Source organism: Mauremys mutica, chromosome 7, assembly GCF_020497125.1.
Source record: "Mauremys mutica isolate MM-2020 ecotype Southern chromosome 7, ASM2049712v1, whole genome shotgun sequence".
NCBI classification, from domain to species: domain Eukaryota; kingdom Metazoa; phylum Chordata; order Testudines; family Geoemydidae; genus Mauremys; species Mauremys mutica.
Window position 1 is genome coordinate 107,531,083 of NC_059078.1, and position 18,674 is coordinate 107,549,756.

Sequence of the window (18,674 nt, forward strand, 5' to 3'; positions counted from 1 at the left end):
TCCTGGGAACTGTGATTCTAAGCCTGCCCTGCTCTTTGGAAGGTATGGGAGAGAGGTGGAGGCTGGAGCCACAATGGGTCCGCTTGATCTTTGACCAGACAGGAGAAAGGGGATACTACTTTGCACTTAGCAGATCAGTCTCAATCCCAAGTAACAGTGTTAGTGGTTTGATTTTTTCCAACATATGAACTGTTGCCCCAAGACCACTTCCTTTATTTCAGTCCCCCCACCACCACTCCATATTGTTCAAGTAATGGGTGTATTATGATAATGTAGTAGCGTATGCTTATAACGTTTTGTGGATGATACCACACTGGGAAGGGTTGCAGGCACCTTGGAGGACAGGATTAGAATTCAAAATGACCATGATAAATTGGAAAATTGGTCCGAAATCAACAAGATTAAATTCAATAAAGACAAATACAAAGAGCTTCACTTAGGAAAGAAAAGTCGAATGCACAGTTCAAATGGGAATAACTGGCTAGGTCATAGTGCTGCTGAAAAGGATCTGGGGATTATAGTGGATCACAAATTGAATATGAGTCAACAATGTGATGAGGGTGCAAAAATGCTAATATAATTCTGGGGAGTATTAACAAAAATATTGTATGTAAGACACAGGAGGTAACTGTCCTACTGTATTCATCACTGATGAGGCTTCTGCTGGAGTACTGTGTCCAATTCTGGTTGCCACATGTTAGGAAAGATGTAGACAAACTGGAGAGAGTCCAGAGGAAAGCAACAAAAATGACAAAAGGTTTAGAAAACCTGACCTATGAAGAAAGATTTAAAAAAACTGAGCAATTTTAGTCTTGAGAGAAAACAGTTTAAGGGGGGAACCTATTAGCCATCTTCAACAATGTAAAGGGCTGTTGTTATAAAGGGGACAGTGAGCAGTTATTTTCCATGTCCACTGAAGGTAGAATAAGAAGTAATGGTCTTAATCTGCAGCAAAGGAGGTTTAGGTTAGAAACCTTCAAGCTATAAAGGTATTTAAGCTCTGGAACAGGCTTCCCACGGAGGTTGTGGAATCTCCATAATTGGAGATTGTCCATCCTGTTTTAAAAAACAGGGATGGCTTAGGTTTACTTGGTCCTGCCCGGGTGCAGGGGACTGGATGTGATGGCTTCTCAAGGTTCCTTCCAGACCTACAGTTTCTATGATTCAGGGAGCAATGGAACTGGAGTCAAAGGGCCCATGCTCTCTGAAGGGGGTGTTATGGACAACATACCAAGGGAACTGGTGGAGTTAGGAGTTAGGCTGAAAGCAACTCCGCCACATGGACATAGCAGTCCACAGGGTTTAATAAAATTCCATTTGTTCAACTTAACCTGCATTCAGCTTCACTCTTCACTAATGAAATAATAAGTAGCACTGGCACTGGACAGTTCCTCTCCTGAATCTTAAAAAGTCAGTCTGTCCTACCACATTTGTCAGTGTGGCTCTTTCTACTGTATGTCTATGTATGCAGAAATCTAATAATCTTCTTGTGTGTCACTTATTCTTTCTGTAACATAAAGTAATATAAAGTGCATAAAGCTAAAAATCAAAGCCTAAGCTTGTCAGTAACTAAAGGCAGAGAATCCTGCAAACTCATCAAAGAGAACACTGCAGTATTTAATCTATGAAGTTTCTACCACAGATGCCTCTGCCATGACTGGGGCACTGAAGGTCATTTGTGAGCTCTGAATTGCTGGTTGTGTGACAGCAAAAAAAAAGAGGGCTGAAAGAAAGGTTAAATTAGAGAGGCAACTGGAAGTTATTCTTGTATGAAGAAGTACATTAGCTAAATTAATGACAGTAAACCTCCAATTAGCTGAATGTTGATGCTGATTTACAAATTTACAAGGTAAATACATGCTTTTTCCAGCTAAAGAATTGGATAGGGAACTGTCTAGCCTGCACATTGTAATAAATGGATTTAAGTGATCACTTGCTATGTATCAGTGCATACTAATTTCATTGATATTATTCACGCATTTTATATTTACAATAAATCTCTCCGGATTTCTGACCGCAGTACAGAAAACATAATTTATTACCACATTTGCTAAAATGTCATCCCATAAATATGAGGGCGGGCAAAGGCATGGGAATAGAGTCAGTATCCCTTCACTTTACAGTAAGCAGTTTACCATCTTATTTATAAAACAGGGAACTCCTGGTAGGCTCAAGGTACCTGCATTTAGCTGATACTAAAAGAAAGTGGAATTTCCAAGCCAGTATCTGTTTCATAATTAATACGAATTTATTGAATGCTCACATTATAGTAAGGAGCGACAAAAGAGGATAGCTATTATAAATTACATCAATTGTATCTTTTACAGTGTGTTGGAGAGTAAAATAACTAAAATATGAAGCTCTTAATTGGGCAGTGTAGTTGTTATATAGCTATATTGAGACTGAATAGAATTTTCAGGGGAAAATAGGTGTGAACTGCTTGGCATTATAGAGATTTCTAATAGGAACAAAGCTTTGTGGTTCCCTATACAGTAAATATTTGCATTGTAGTGCTTGCCTCTGAAGAGGAATTTATTAGTGGATACAGATTTTGCATAATATCATTGACAGCAGCTACTCAGTCAGTCAATCTATAAATCCTTAGTGGCATACTTCATGTTATGTTCTCATGTTTTCTCATCTTGGAACCCATAGCTCAAAGAAGATTTATAGAATGGCCACAGTGTATATTACACCGAGAATGTGTTATTTTCTTAGCACCCACATATCTTCAGGCCACTGTCCTAGTAATAACAATGGGGAGTCCGGTGGCACCTTAAACACTAACAGATTTATTTGGGCGTAAGCTTTCGTTGGTAAAAAACCTACTTCTTCAGATGCATGGAGTGAAAATTACAGATGCAGGCATTATGTAAGGTAACTTCCTTCTCTTCATGTGTCAGTATAATAATGCCTGCATCTGAAGAAGTGGGCTTTTTACCAATGAAAGCTTACGCCCAGATAAATCTGTTAGTCTTTAAGGTGCCATGGGACTCGTTGTTTTTGTTTATACAAACCAACATGGCTACCCCCTGATACTTGTCCTAGTAATGCTCTTTCGTATTGATTCATTTAGCAAGGTATTGCGATATAAGGTGCATTTCCTCCTAATAGGTTTCCCAACTAGGGTCCTTTTGAATCTTCTTTAAAAGGTCACCTGCAGGCTTGAAATACTTGGGCATCTACATGCCCGCTAATATTGACTGCATATCTGAAATCAATGAACCAGCTCATTAGAAGAGAGTGTAATCTAAACAAAGTAAGTTATTTTTACCTTTCTCTATAAAGAGAGAATCATGGCTATATGTTGTTGCAGCTATCAATGCATTTTGTACGGATAGATGTCCACAAAAATGGCTCATGGATTGGACTAGACAGTGTAGGGAACTAATGTGCAGAAAAACTTAGTTCATATAATGTATTTAAACTATTTATTTTTATATACTTTTGTTAAAGATTCTGAAAGAATTTATGCTGAATACTTTGCAGTTATCTATATAAGATAATTACAGTCGAACCCATTTATCTCGACCTCGGTTAACTTGCCAACCCTATTAAGTCGACGTTTTACAAGTGGAACCGCCAAACTCCCTCTTTGTCTTATGGGTTTCTCATCCCTTATGTCGATTCCCCGAACCCTAATATCTCGAGCCCGGCTCCCCGCATCCCTGACCCACCGTGTCCCCAGCCGCCCGGCTCCCCGCGTCCCCAGCCGCCCGGCTCCCCGCGTCCCCGACCCACCGTGTCCCCAGCCGCCCGGCCCCGCATACCCGGTCCCTGACCGTCCCCGCCCGGCCCTGCATACCTGGTCCCCGCTTCGCCTGCCGCCCGCCCACCCTGCTCCGCTTCACCGCCGCCCGCCCGTCCGCCCGGCTCCGCTTCGCCGCCCGCCCGCCCGCCCCGGCATACCCGGTCCCTGCCCCTCCCCGCCCGCCCGGCCCCGCATACCTGGTCCCCGCTTCACCGCCCGCCCGTCCGCCCGGCTCCGCTTCGCCGCCCGCCCGGCCCCGCATACCCGGTCCCTGCCCGTCCCCGCCGCCCGGCCCCGCATACCCGGTCCCTGCCCGGCCCCGCATACCCGGTCCCTGCCCGGCCCCGCATACCCGGTCCCTGCCCGTCCCCGCCCGGCCCCGCATACCTGGTCCCCGCTTCGCCTGCCGCCCGCACACCCAGCTCCGCTTCGCCGCCGCCCGCCCGTCCGCCCGGCTCCGCTTCGCCGCCCGCCCGCCCCGGCATACCCGGTCCCTGCCCGTCCCCGCCCGCCTGCTCGGCCCCGCATACCTGGTCCCCGCTTCGCCTGCTGCCCGCCCGCCCGGCTCCGCTTCGCCGGTCCCCGCGCCGCCGCCCGCCCACCCGCCCGGCTCCGCTTCGCCGCCCACCCGTCCCCGCAGACCCGGTCCCTGCCCGTCCCCGCCCGCCCGTCCCCGCATACCTGGTCCCCGCTTCGCCTGCCGCCCGCCCGGCTCCGCTTCGCTGGTCCCCGCTTCGCCGCCCGCCCGTCCGCCCGGCTCTGCTTCGCCGCCCGCCCGTCCCCGCATACCCGGTCCCTGCCCGTCCCCGCCCGCCCGTCCCCGCATACCCGGTCCCTGCCCATCCCCGCCCGCCCGGCCCCGCTTACCCGGTCCCTGCCCGTCCCCGCCGCCCGGCCCCGCATACCCGGTCCCTGCCCGTCCCCGCCCGCCCGGCCCGCTTACCCGGTCCCCGCTTCGCCTGCCGCCCGCCCGCCCCGCTTACCCGGTCCCCGCTTCGCCTGCCACCCGGCCCGCTTACCCGGTCCCGCTTCGCCTGCCGCCCGGCCCGCTTACCGGGTCCCGCTTCTTTGGCTGCCCGGCTCCGGGTCCCCGTCCCGCTTCGCCGGATCCAGCCACGTGCAGGCACCGCGGTAAGGGGGCAGGGAGGGGGTGTTGGAGAGAGGGCAGGGGAGTTTAGGGGTGGGGGGGTGGATAGGGGTTTATCTCGATCATCGGTTATCTGGACTATTTTTGGCAAACCCCTAGGCCGGCGACATAACAGGGTTCAACTGTAATATGTTGTCACTTTAACCATGGTTTATCTGTACATTGCAATTAATATAATGTGATGGTATATTGGTTGGTTTGTGCACTTGAGCAAGCAAGAAGTCTGAGTCACTTTGGTCACCATATTGGCAAGGTGTTGTTAGCTGCTGCACAAATGTTGTGGGTATATTGCAAGGGATAATATTAGTGGAGATTTATTTATGGCTAGAGGGTGAGCCTGACACCCTTTCACTGGTTCTGGCTAAAATATGGATTACTCAGTTCACAATTTTACAGGCATTCAGAAACATTTCACAAGCTTTTATGATAGATTAATATGTTAAATTGGAGATGAACTTTATTGCAAAATATTAGTTTTCTCATATTTATGAGGATTCTTAAACCTTATTAACTACTCAAATAGAGAGAGAAATATCTGCATTTCTGGTTAATGCTAATTTCATTTCACACTGACCTAAATATGAGTTTGATGTAATTTAATTAGCTTCTTTTAAACTCTGTGATAAAAATGTGTAAATTTAAACGTTACATTGGCACTGTTTTTCTCTGAGCTTTGTTGCTGTCAATGAAAATTGCTTTGTTTACTTTTTGCCTTTAAAATCTGCTCCATTTCACCTGCAAATTTTCATCAACCTCAGGTCAAACTATCTGTTAAGAAATGAAGTGCAGATTAGAGAGACTGGACCATATGGTATTATTTCCCTCTTAAGTCATTTAGTTGGAAGGTGCAATAATGTAAATAAGACAAATCACTGCTGAGAAGATAATTTATTTAGATTTTGTTGTCTCTAATACAGAAATGTATGATGAGGGGAAATGCCCCTAACACTTTTAAAGATGCTGAAATATGGGAAATACTTTTTGGAATTCAGTGGCAAAATGTAATGGCTCTATTAGTTCCACTTTCAAAGACTTGTCAGACTGCTTTTTTTATTGAATAATATTTAAAGAGAAAGGAGCTAAATTTTATATTACCTTTTTTGGTATGAAATTTAGCATTTGTTTTCTGTAAGGTAATTAGTGTCTGCTGTAATATCTACACAGGCAGCAGTATATCAGCTCTTTTGTAAGAGTTAAAGATGAAAAATTATGGCATCTTTTGCAAATTTGATACATGAAAAATAATTTGTCCCAGAGAAACTTCTTAATGTTCTTGTATAATTTTATCATCTGGTATTTGGCAACCATACATTTTAGAGCAGCCCTTTCCTTCCTGTATTTTGGTTCATTATTTTACTATTCCAGAAGTTTAATGGACCTTGTTTAGAAAAAGAAATGTGTCCTTTATTTAAGATTTCTTTTACAATAGTTATTGCATCTTTTCAAATTTATGTCTTAGTCCTTTCCAAATCACGTAAGTTAAAGGTCCCATCCTACCTCTCCCTGAGGCATCATTACAAAATGTTCCCAGATGGCGTCTACTGCTTAACTGATGATTTTAGAAGAGATTAGCCCCTATGTGATAGTCTTACTCATTGATGAGGTTGTATTTTATGTGTTTCAGTGCTGAATTTGTAGCTGCCAAATTATCCTCTACTGTAATATATAGGACACTTCATCATAAAATTGACTGAATTTTACAAACTACATGCCCTTTCTCCCAATCATTTGCATTTTAAACCATAATTATTTCTGGCTCACATTTCCATCAGACGAGTCTTTATTAATCTGCATTATTATATCAAATGAGCAGGTATTGTGTGGCTGGTAAAAATGGTATAAGTAAAGAATGGAGTGAGTGCAAGTTGACATAGCAGAAGTGTAAATATTTCTTAGTGACTCAAGCCGTTACTTAGGGAGTTAGGTGGCGACAGTAGGTTGGCTCCATTATATTTAGCCCTGGCTTGAACCATTATTCTGCCTTTCATGTGCAATGACCTTCATTGTCTTTAAAATAAATGTCAGCATTTTTCCCTCCCAAAAGGAAAAGTGTATTTTGAAGTCTTTAATTCATGAAGGTGTTGGAAGTTTAATCTAGTATTAGCCTCCTGTTAAGTCAGCTCTTTCAAGCACTGAGAATGAGTGAATATTTAAAAAGGACCAAGTAACTACATTTGTGATTTCAATGCCATACATGGTGGAAGTTGGGCTCAATGGGTAGTGATCAATCGCTCCATGTCTAGTTGGCAGCTGGTATCAAGTGGAGTGCCTGGGGCCGGTTTTGTTTAATATTTTTATTAATTATCTGGAGGATGGTGTGGATTGTACCCTCAGCAAGTTTGCAGATGACACTAAACTGGGAGGAGTGGTAGATATGCTGGAGGGTAGGGATAGGATACAGAGGGACCTAGACAAATTAGAAGATTGGGCCAAAAGAAATATGATGAGGTTCAACAAGGACAAGTGCAGAGTCCTGCACTTAGGATGGAAGAATCCCAGGCATTGCTACAGACTAGGGAGTGGCTAGATAGCAGTTCTGCAGAAAAGGACCTAGGGGTTACAGTGGACGAGAAGCTGGATATGAGTTGACAGTGTGCCCTTGTTGTCAAGAAGGCTAATGGCATTTTGGGCTGTATAAGTAGGGGCATTGCCAGCAGATCGAGGGACGTGATCATTCCCCTCTGTTCAGCATTGGTGAGGCCTCATCTGGAATATTGTGTCCAGTTTTGGGCCCCACACTACAAGAAGGATGTGGAAAAATTGGAAAGAGTCCAGCGGAGGGCAACAAAATTGATTAGGCGGCTGGAGCACATGACTTATGAGGAGAGGCTGAGGGAACTGGGATTATTTAGTCTGCAGAAGAGAAGAATGAGGGGGGATTTGATAGCTGCTTTCAACGACCTGAAAGGGGGTTCCAAAGAGGATGGATCTAGACTGTTCTCAGTGGTACCAGATGATAGCACAAGGAGTAATGGTCTCAAGTTGCAGTGGGGGAGGTTTAGGTTGGATATTAGGAAAAACTTTTTCACTAGGAGAGTGGGATGGGTTACCTAGGGAGGTGGTGGAATCTCCTTCCTTAGAGGTTTTTAAGGTCAGGCTTGACAAAGCCCTGGTTGTGATGATTTAATTGGAGATTAGGTCCTGATTTGAGCAGGTGGTTGGACTAGATGACCTAGTAGTATAAGTCAGTAGTATAAGGCCATATATTTCCTCACACAAAGAAATGGCCTTAACCATAAAACACTGTAGGCTGAGTTATTGGAAGGTTGTTCATTGAGGGGCAATAATTTTATTATAACACTGCTTGATATTATGTAGGTTTCTTTCCCTTCCACCCATCTTCTTTCTCTAACTCATCAGGACTGAGGTTACCATAGAGGCTTATGGTAGAGCGGCCAACACTCAAGCACCCCCTGTGGCCAGGGGTGGCTCTGCAGCACCCTGCCTCTTATCTCCTAATTGAGTGATTGGTATATTAGTGATTAATCTTTTAGAGCCCAGTTCTTTCAGGCGGTTCAGCCATTAAGTCAGCTACAGTATTCTGATTATCATCAGAGTGAGAGACCCGATGAGCACACGAGAAACAACGTGAAGTAATTATACTTGTGTTTATTAATATGTTTATTTTGCAAATAGCTACTGCCAAGAATACTTATGGGTATGTCTTCACTGCTATGAACCACCCACCACATGACTGCAGCTAGCCTGGGTCAGCTGACTCAGGCTCACGGGGCTCGGGCTGTGGGGCTCTGAATGTAGATATTCAGGGTTGGGCTGGAGTCTGGGCTCTGAAACTCTGACAGGGAAGGGTCTTAGAGCCTGGGCTATAGCCCGAACGTCTACATTGCAGTTTCTAGCCCCATAGCCTGAACCTACTGAGCTCTGAGGCTACAGAGGCTATGGCTCCTGGCCATGGCTCAGCCCCCACTCCTGGCCTCCAGCCATAGCTCTGCTTCTGCTCCCCCCTCCCCCATCTATGGTTCCTTGGCCTCAGCTCCGGCCCCAGGCCCAGCTGCGACTCTGCTCCCAGTCCAGGGGGCGCGGACATGTTCTATTGCTGGTAAGGGGGGAGGGGGTGAGAGAGAAAAAGTTTGGGCACGACTGCCCTAGTCACACGGTCACAATTGCTGTGCCTCCAGAGTCCCACCCCTGCACTGCAGATGCCTCTGTGCCATCTTCCACATGGTCCCATCCTACAGATAGGGTATGTGTCCATTGCACATTCCTTACGGCAGTGTAGAGTACATACACTGCATGCCTGTCCCAGCATGGGTACAAACAGCAGTGTAGATAGCGAGGCACTGCTTAGGTGAGTGAAGACATGCCAGAGGTATTGGGTATGCGCCCTACAAAGCGCTCTCTATGCCCAGGCATGATCTACACTGCTATTTTTTTATCAGCGCCGTGTCCTGCTGCTTGAATCCTTCCCAGCTGCAGGGAAAGGCTCTCCTGGGGGGAGGCACCAGGGAAAGGCTCCGAACCTTTCCCTACCACATGTAGCTTCACACCATAGTGTGGCTGCTGCTTTTCACTGCAGTGTGTAGCTACGTGTACCCTACTCACAGCTGACAATGGTGCGCAGTGGAGACATACCCATAGAGTGGTAATGTCATGGCAAGGGGAGCCTTCTCCCTTCCCAGAGAGATGGGAGCAGAAGCATGGGATCCCTTTCTTTCTCCAAGAGTGGCAACAGGGGTCCCTTCTCCTCTCCAACCCTGAACAGATGAAGAAAGGTGGGCTCTCAGTATTTACTCCAGTAGCCAGGGTGAAGCTGGGTGGGTGGGCTGGATCCATTGCACTTGTCTTTTCTTGTCACTCAAACAGTCCTCTGCTTGGGATGGTATTGGCAAGATCCTCCAGAGAAGTGGGTCTTGGAGTTATCACTCCACTGAGATACCTGGGGCAGTGCAGACATCTAAGGGCTGTTTTTTTCAGGCTGTCTGTAGGCTCAGGCAGATAATACTGTATTGGTTACACTCAAGTCACATTTTCAAGATCTTCTCCCTAGCCAGAGGGCAGGAACTTCCTTCTTCTTTTAAATGAAAGCTTAAATTCTGAAGTAATCATCTGGCTCTAGGAACTTGGGCTGTAAGCATTAGCCTCTAGTGTTTCTACTAGGGTTGTTGATTAATTGCAGTTAACTCACACGATTAACTCAAAAAAAATAATCATGATTAATTGCACTGTTAAACAATAGTATACCAATTGAAATGTAGAAAAACATCCAAAAATATTTAATATATTTTCAAATATATTGATTTCTATTGCAACATAGAATACCAAGTGTACAGTGCTTACTTTACATTATTTTTATTACAAATATTTGCACTGTAAAATGATAAAAGAAATAGTATTTTCAGTTAATCTCATACAAGTACTGTACTGCAATCTCTTTATCGTGAAAGTGCAATTTACAAATGTAGATTTTTTTTGGGTTATATAACTGCACTCAGAAACACAACAATGTAAAACTTTAGAGCCTACAAGTCCACTCAGTCCTACTTCTTGTTCAGCCAATCACTAAGGCAAACAACTTTGTTACTTTGTTTACATTTATGGGAGATACTGCTGCCTGCTTCTTATTTACAAGATCACCTGAAAGTGAGAACAGGCTTTCGCATGGCACTTTTGTAGCCGGCGCTGCAAGGTATCTATGTGCCAGTTATGCTAAACACGTGTATGCCCCTTCTTGCTTCGGCCACCATTCCAGAGGACATGCTTCCATACTGATGATCTTGTTAAAAAAATAATGCGTTAATTAAATTTGTGACTGAACTCCTTGGGGGAGAATTGTATGTCTCCTGTTCTGTTTTACCCAGATTCTGCCATCTATGTCATGTTATAGCAGTCTCAGATGATGACCCAGCACATGTTCATTTTAAGAATATTTTCACAGCATATTTGACAAAATGCAAAGAAGGTACCAATATGAGATTTATAAAGATTGCTCAGCACTCGACCCAAGGTTTAAGAATCTGAAGTGCCTTCCAAAATCTGAGTGGGATGAGGTGTGGAGCATGTTTTCAAAAGTCTCAAAAGATCAACACTCCGATGCAGAAACTACAGAACCTGAACCACCAAAAAAGAAAAATCAACCTTCTGCTGGTGGCATCTGACTCAGATCATGAAAATGCGTCGGTCCGCTGTGCTTTGAATCATTATCGAGCAGAACCCGTCATATACATGGACGCATGTCCTCTGGAATGGTGGTGGAAGCATGAAGGGGCATATGCATGTTTAGCATATCTCTTTAGCGCATCTGGCACATAAATATCTTGCTGCACTGGCTACAATAGTGCCACGCGAAAGCCTGTTCTCGAATTCAGGTGACATTGTAAACAAGAAGCAGGCAGCATTATCTCCTGCAAATTGTAACGAAATTTGTTTGAGAGATTTGCTGAACAAGAAATAGTACTGAGTGGACTGGTAGGCTCTAAAGTTTTACATTGTTTTATTTTTGAATGCAGGGGTTTTTTTTATACATAATTCTACATTTGCAAGTTCAACTTTCATGATTGCACTACAGTACCTGTATTAGGTGAATTGAAAAATACTATTTCTTTTTGTTTTTTACAATGCAAATATTTGTAATAAAAATAAATATAAAGTGAAGACTGTACACTTTGTATTCTGTGTTGTAATTGAAATCAATATATTTGAAAATGTAGAAAATATAAAAAAATATTTAAATAAATGGTATTCTATTATTGATTAATCGCTTGAAAGCTCTAGTTACTACTTTAATCCAGCCCTGTCAGTATGATTCAAGTAATACCCATTAATTTCAAAAGGGCCCCAGAAATATGGTAGGACAATTCAGAAGGAAAAATGGCCTAATAGGGAGACCTCGACTGTATTCCCCACTCTACCACTGGCCTATTGGGTGACCTCAGATAAGTCACTACTTCTTTCTGTGTCTCAGTCTCCATATCTGTAAAATGGGGATAATGATGCTTACCTCATTTGTAAAGTACGTTCATCTCTACAACTGAGAGGCGCTCTATGAGAGTTAGGTATTATTATTTTATGATATTGGGTCTTATCCTCAGCTGCTGAAATCAATGTAACTCCGCTGAAGTTAATACAGCTATACTGATTTACCCTAGCTGAGGATCAGGACCATTACTTTTAAAAGAAATGGCATAACTAGAGAAGGCAACTCTCTTTGAAATAAACGGATAGTCTGAAAATCCCTGTAAAGCTGCTAAATCCACACCCATGTCCACCATGTGTAAAAAGCCTGCACTAATTCCCAAGGCACAGCCACATCTGGTCCTCAGTCACCTATTTAAAAATGCCATAGGTACATAGATTGTCCATATACACCAAATGAGGCGGATTAGACTGTATTTAGGTGCCTATTCAGCTTTAAAAATATTGGTCAAGTGTGTATATCAAACTTACTATCGCTAATGCATTAATGTGATGCTGAATAAATGGGGTAATAAGTTACAGGTCTATATTGTTCCTCCAAAGATGCATTTATGCATTGGGTGTCAAAAAATTAACCCTTTAAAATCAAAGTGCTTAAGAATGGTTTGACTTTATATGATAGACGTACAATACCCACTTTTAAAATTGTCCAAATACTTATTTACATTAATTTACATTTTTACTTATTTCACAGTTGTTTTAAACGAAGACTTAAAAAAAAATGAATCTGATCCATAAAAACCCTGTATTTTTGATCTGTTAAAAGAGGTGGTAACCTCCAGAAACCCAAGCAATTCCATTATGGCTAAGAAACAGCACTTAATTCACCCAGTTATGTCTACTATTATAGTTGTCTCTGAACAGTGTGTGACCTTACATAACATCAGTATGTGCTGTAAAGACTGGGAACAACAGCACATATAAAGAATTGCACAAGAGAGTAAGCTCTGAATTTTCTTGTACTTGTGGGTTTCTCAGACCCTTGACATTATTTGAACTTAGTCTTTGTGATTAATTGAAGTTAAAGTAATGTATGAACCTCAGGTTAATCCATTAAAGATTATTTTAATTAGTAAAATTCTAATTTACAATAAATTCTACAATAGTAAAAGTCAGCACTATATCCTCAGCTCTTCTAGGTATTGCAACAATTTGTAATGAATCAGTGTCTGCATATGTACCGACACCATCCTCGCCAGCCAAACTGCAGACTTGTGGCACAGAGAAAAGAAAACAAGAAGTTTGAGCTCTAAAATTAAAAAACAGGCCTCTACATGTCACTTTGACCTAAAATAATATCTTGGTTGGTTGTCACTTGATGTATTTTATCTTCTCTATGGGCTGGCCAGCAGAGAATGCTCTGATCCCATCCTTATAACTGATCCTGTTGTTCTTCATTTTTTCCTGATATATGGAAAGTCTGCCGGATTATCCAAAGATAAGCTTTTTGACTGTGTGGAAAACATGTCAGCTATGCAAACTAATGGAAAGAACAGCAGATCTTTCCAGGTTTTTGAAATTATGAAAAATAATTGTATTGTTGTGCAGCAGCATAGGCTGATACATACATGACACACACAAAATGTAATGAATACATTCTACATGTGTTCTATTTGTTACAGATTTTCAGTGTTGTGCTCAATTAATACTGTCATTGCAAAATTATTGATGTAGATTTGTTTTTCAAATATACTTCACTCTCATTAGAAGACTTTCCATTTTAAAACTTTCTCTTCTTCTGATATAATGTTACTGAACTGCAGCAAAGCCCATCAATCCTTCAGGCTTTTATAATATCTCAAACAAAATGCTCTGTTAACCCAAGGATGGTGTTTAGTTTTCTAAATAACCTGACATGCTGTGTAAAGGCACTTGCAGTTAGTCCCAATTGATTTGAAGCTCTGTGTACCGCCTGTAGGTCTGTGGGGACAAATCCAAGATGTAGTCACTAGAGCTGATCAAAAGACAGAATATTATCCTGTGTAAAATTCTGATATTTTGACATTTATTTTCTTCCTGAATTGGGACAAGAAGTCAAAATATTGCAATTTTTCACAAAACAAAATTCAGAAGAATTTTTATTTGGAAATGTTGCAATGCTTTGTGTTGACATTTTGGATCAAACCAAAATGTTTCAACCTTCCCCATTTGAAATGGTTCAAGTTGACGTTCATTTCTGCAACTGCTTGATCTCCCATGGTGCATGTCTCCCATGAGGCAACCTGGCAGCTCAGCCACAAGGAGAGAATGTGATACATCATGGGCACAGAACACAGAATGGGGACACGAGGGACCCAGAACTACAGCTCCTATGAGAAGCACAACAGCTCAAGTAGAGGTAGAAATTAATGCCAAGCCAAACCAAAGTGTTGCAGTCAGATTTTCCTGACAGAAAATCACACCAAAATCAAATGTTAGCTGTGGAAAAGGGACTTAAGTAGGATTCAGTAGTGCATAAACCTTGTGCTGGCTCTCTGAACAGGGGTGAGTTTTCCCCGCAGTGCAAAATTCATAGGTCTTGACTTCACACACATCAATAATTTTTTTGAAAAATGGTAGACAGAAAGAACCCCTTTTCTCTCCTCTTTTATCTTTAAATACTTCAGAGAGGCTTCATATAAAGGAGCATATCAATCGGTTATCCTTTTGGCTCATATGGGCCTGAAAATCTTCACCTTGTGATCATAGAAACTATTTATATTCTAAAATTATTCTAGCCTAAGGCTCAGCTTAACTGCTGCAGAAGTCACTCCCTCACCAATACCTGAGGGCCTGATTCTCTAGCATATCTGCTAATGATTACTGTCCCATGTAAGCATTATATTCAGCAGTAAGTATTTCCAAGGCTGGGTCAAAAAAATCTTACCACGTTATAGGTGAAACCGCGTTATATTGAACTTACTTTGATCCGCCAGAGCGTGCAGCCCCCCCTCCCTCCCTTGGAGCGCTGCTTTACTGCGTTATATCCAAATTCGTGTTATATTGGGGTAGAGGTGTACTTGTATTCCTGGTCAATCTTTTAAATACTTTATATTGGCCTGAAAGACTTGCCATGCTTCTTAATCAGTGAGTTCCCCACTAGTTATCATTTCAGAAAACCGCTATAATGACTTAAGAAGTTTCCTAAGCAGAGTATACCTGCTTTAACTAGTTGTCATAAAGTTATGTTATGGCTTGAGACTCTCAGCTAAATTCTGGTCCCACTGAAGCTAGTGGCAAACTGTCATTGAATTGAATGGGACCAGAATTTGACTTTGAGTAGAAATTGGGATTGGCACAATACAAATCCCTTTTCAAATTGTGATACACTTGGGCTCTGTGAGTGCTTAGTCCGTGATTCTCCATAGAGAGAACCAGTGAAACTTCCAAGCTTTGATTAATACACATACTTCAAATAGGAGCCAGTGGGCTAACTGTACAGTAGCCACCATTAAAAACGTTCTGGTTTTGCTTTCTTAGACAAATAGATAAGGTTACCTTAGCACTTACAGGCTTAACCATATCTAAACTGGGCATTAGTTACTATAGGAAATACTTAAAATAATGCAATTTTCGTTCTCCAATGCATTGTAAAGAATAGCTGGCAAGTTTTTAAGGGTGACCACTACAGTAATCACTTAATAAGCGATTGTACACATGACATGTATTCAGCATAATTAATCAAAACAAAGGTAAAACAATACTGAGGGCAAACTACTAGACTCACTAGAGAGACACTGTTGAGTCAAACTTAAGCACCTAACTCACCTTTGTGCTTTGAAAATCCTCCCTTAAAATTTTACAAGACAAAATTTTACATTTGTAACATCAATACAAATATTTCCATGATTTTTAAAGTCCTAATGGACACGGCTATTTAAAAAAGTATGCATTGCAGTGTTTTCAGCCTATGCATTATAATATTATTACATGAGAACATAAAGGGTGAAGAATAAGCTGACAAGAAAAAATGTGCCCAAGCAGAAAGAAATGCAAAAAGCCAACAGAGAAAGGATAGTGTAAATGGGAAATTAGATTTGTAAAATTCTTTCAGTTTGAATAGTGCATCAGCAATAAGGGAAAAAAAATCTTTTTTTAAATACACAGTGACAAATTCTCTGCTAGCATAACTGTGCTGGTTTCAGTGCACTTATGCCAGCAGAGAATGTGGCCTGTGATGTTTAACCCCACAGTCACTCTTTAAAAGCCCAGTCATGAAAATACTTATGCATGGGAATGACTTTGGGCCTACTGTTGTGAGTAAAGTTACTTGCATATGTAAATGTTTGCAGTATTGGCCTTAAATCCATATGTTTTAATGCTCATGAGAAGTTGTCACATTGCGGAATAGGGAAAGTCCTTTAGGAGATAAAAAGTGTAATCTCATTTTTTTTGCTGCTTTTTTTGCTGTTGAATGTGGCGATTTGGGGTCTGAGGTTTTAGGTTTGCATGAGATTTTGATTTGTTGCTAGGCAACCAGCTTCTTGAAAATGCTACAGAGTCATTGCCTAGTATGAACTATCCTGCTTAGATAGAGGTAACAGGTAGAACGGCTAACAATTGAGAACTTTTACTCACTTTAATTCTGATAACAGCTCCAAAATCAAATAGAATTCGGTGGCAACTCAAATGTCGTTCTTTGTGATTTTCTCTGCTACTTGTGATTTTTTAAAAATTAAATTCTACAGAGGTTATTTAACTACTAGTATTTTGTAAAAGAATAGAAAGTTAAAGAATTGGGGCCTTAACATTTAAGCCATAATATCAAGCTTTTCTACACTCTCTACCACTTTTACATTTAAAGCTTCAGTGATTAAAAAACAACAACTAATTACCAGCTATCTTTTGTTGAAACTAGAGATAAGCACAAAATCCGCTTACATTCTGTTTTATTTTTATATGATTGCATTTTCTTTTAATCTTGGAAATCATCTGTGTTTCCTAACCTGTTGCAGTGGAATTGGAAAAATAGATTCCCAAGACCAGACACATCAGTTGCATGTTACATAGGTCTGTGAGTTACTGAGTGGGAGAAGCAGAGAGGCTTTAAGCCCCTTGGCTCAGAAGAATGTGAGGTGGGTAGGATGTTTCATTCAGAAGGCTTGAGGTTAGCATGCACCATTCTTCTAATTCCCCTCACTGTTGCTGTAGGCTGGGTACAGCTCAACTGATGGAAGAGGGTATATGGATGATAATGAGGGAACTGGAACTGAAGAAAAAAATAAGAGTGTAGTTTTGGAGCGCTCCCACTTTATCTCAGCTCTCTGACAGCCGCCGTCAGAAATGGATGTGTGTGACATAATCACCTTTTATCTCAACCCTACAGTTCAAGCACTGAGGACAAATAACAATGCTGAATGAACTGACTATATAACACCATCCAGACTGAACCTCCCACCTCTGCATATCTCTCAGGTATTTTACCTTTTTGACAAAAGCAAGCCTCTGCTGCACGCATATCTAGCTTTCATGATTGTAAATGAAGCATGTCAGAAAAGCTGCCTGAGGAAGCTGTGATGGACAGCGTTATTTGAGCTAAAGACATCATTTCCATACCATTTAAAATCTTGCTGTAATATCATCTTTGCATCCCTCCATTGGAATCATCGTCCTGCATTATACTCAGAGAGTAGATGGGCCTCAGCGGGTGAGGATAGTTCGTCACTACAGGGAGCTGAGAAGACCTGTTAGCATAACCCAGTACTGCAAAGGGAAGCACATGCTTGGGTTCCTCCCTACACAAATAGAAATTTAAAAAAAAGGGACTACCTTGTTAAAATTATTCTGGATGGCTGATAAGCTGCGGGTAATTCCATAAAGAAGGCACTTTATTTTGTTAAGTAGGGATACAAAATAATAGCAATGTAGAATGAAAGCAGACTTCAAGATATAGGTCCTATGCCAATGGCACTCTTGCTAGCCCCCTGATGAGAGCCTTGCTTCTAATGGCACATATAATGAGAGATTTACGACTTTTGGCTTTCTGATAGCAGACCAGAACTCATTCGTCCGTTTCATGGCAGATCCTGTAATCATCTCTGCAGGCAGTCAGCTACTGCTTCAAGATGTGCAAGCAGTGAAAGATAATTCAGTTAACAAATCTCATGATGCTCCTTGTAATAAAAGTAAATTTATCCTGACATCTTAAGAAAATAATTTTCTACTTTGTTTACACAGTGAATCCTCTTGCAGAGAGGACTGACTTCAGGTTGTTTTGTTTATTCTGTTTTGAAAACCTTCCCCAATGAAGCTGCATTAAAATGTTGATACTACTTTAGCACAGACTTGGGGTGGGAGAGTTGTATGGCTCTCTTATCTATAGATAAAATGCCTTAAACAAAAGTTTTAAATTATACCTGAGATAATTTTGGTTTTTAATGTATAAGTTACAAGCATCTTCAAACATCAATGTCAAACCAAAACTGCTGTTAATTACCACAAAAGTTTTGAAGATGGAATCCTAATATAACTGTCCTAGTAACAAACAGTGTAAACATTCCAGTGACTTAGGTACAATTTAGAACTTTGTGACACTCTTTAGCCACAGAAGTGGAAGGCTGGGAGCCTGACTTGCCTCTGAGATATTTTTGGATCTTAAACTGTCGGTTTTGTGCCGCTTGTACGTAACATTTATCAGCTGATAAAAGACCTGTATGGTTTCTAAATCTTTAGGTAAATATGATCAATGAAATCAATGAAGGTGAATTTTCTCTTTCTAATATTATTATATAGTGCTAGAAATTATTTATATAGTGCTAAGTGTTTTACAGACAGCCAAAAAAAAGTCCATGTTCTTGAATACTTACTATTTAAATGGACAATTTGGAGATGTAGGATAAGGATTGAGGATCAACAAAAAGCAGA

At 41.7% G+C, this 18,674-nt stretch overlaps 1 protein-coding gene across 6 annotated transcripts in view; it reads left to right on the top strand.

Annotated features, from left to right (window-relative positions):
* Nucleotides 1-18,674, top strand: part of C7H10orf90 (chromosome 7 C10orf90 homolog) — a 169,161-nt gene that overhangs the window by 82,870 nt on the left and 67,617 nt on the right. The window contains exon 1 of one of the 6 annotated variants that reach the window (XM_045023704.1): nt 18,346-18,482. The exons of 4 other annotated variants lie outside the window; for them this stretch is intronic. In XM_045023704.1, the coding sequence (XP_044879639.1) occupies nt 18,464-18,482 (19 nt within the window). In that variant the 5' untranslated portion in view covers nt 18,346-18,463. Of the gene's footprint in view, nt 1-18,345; nt 18,511-18,674 lie in introns of those variants that run through there. One more of the 6 variants, XM_045023703.1, reaches the window with a different exon arrangement.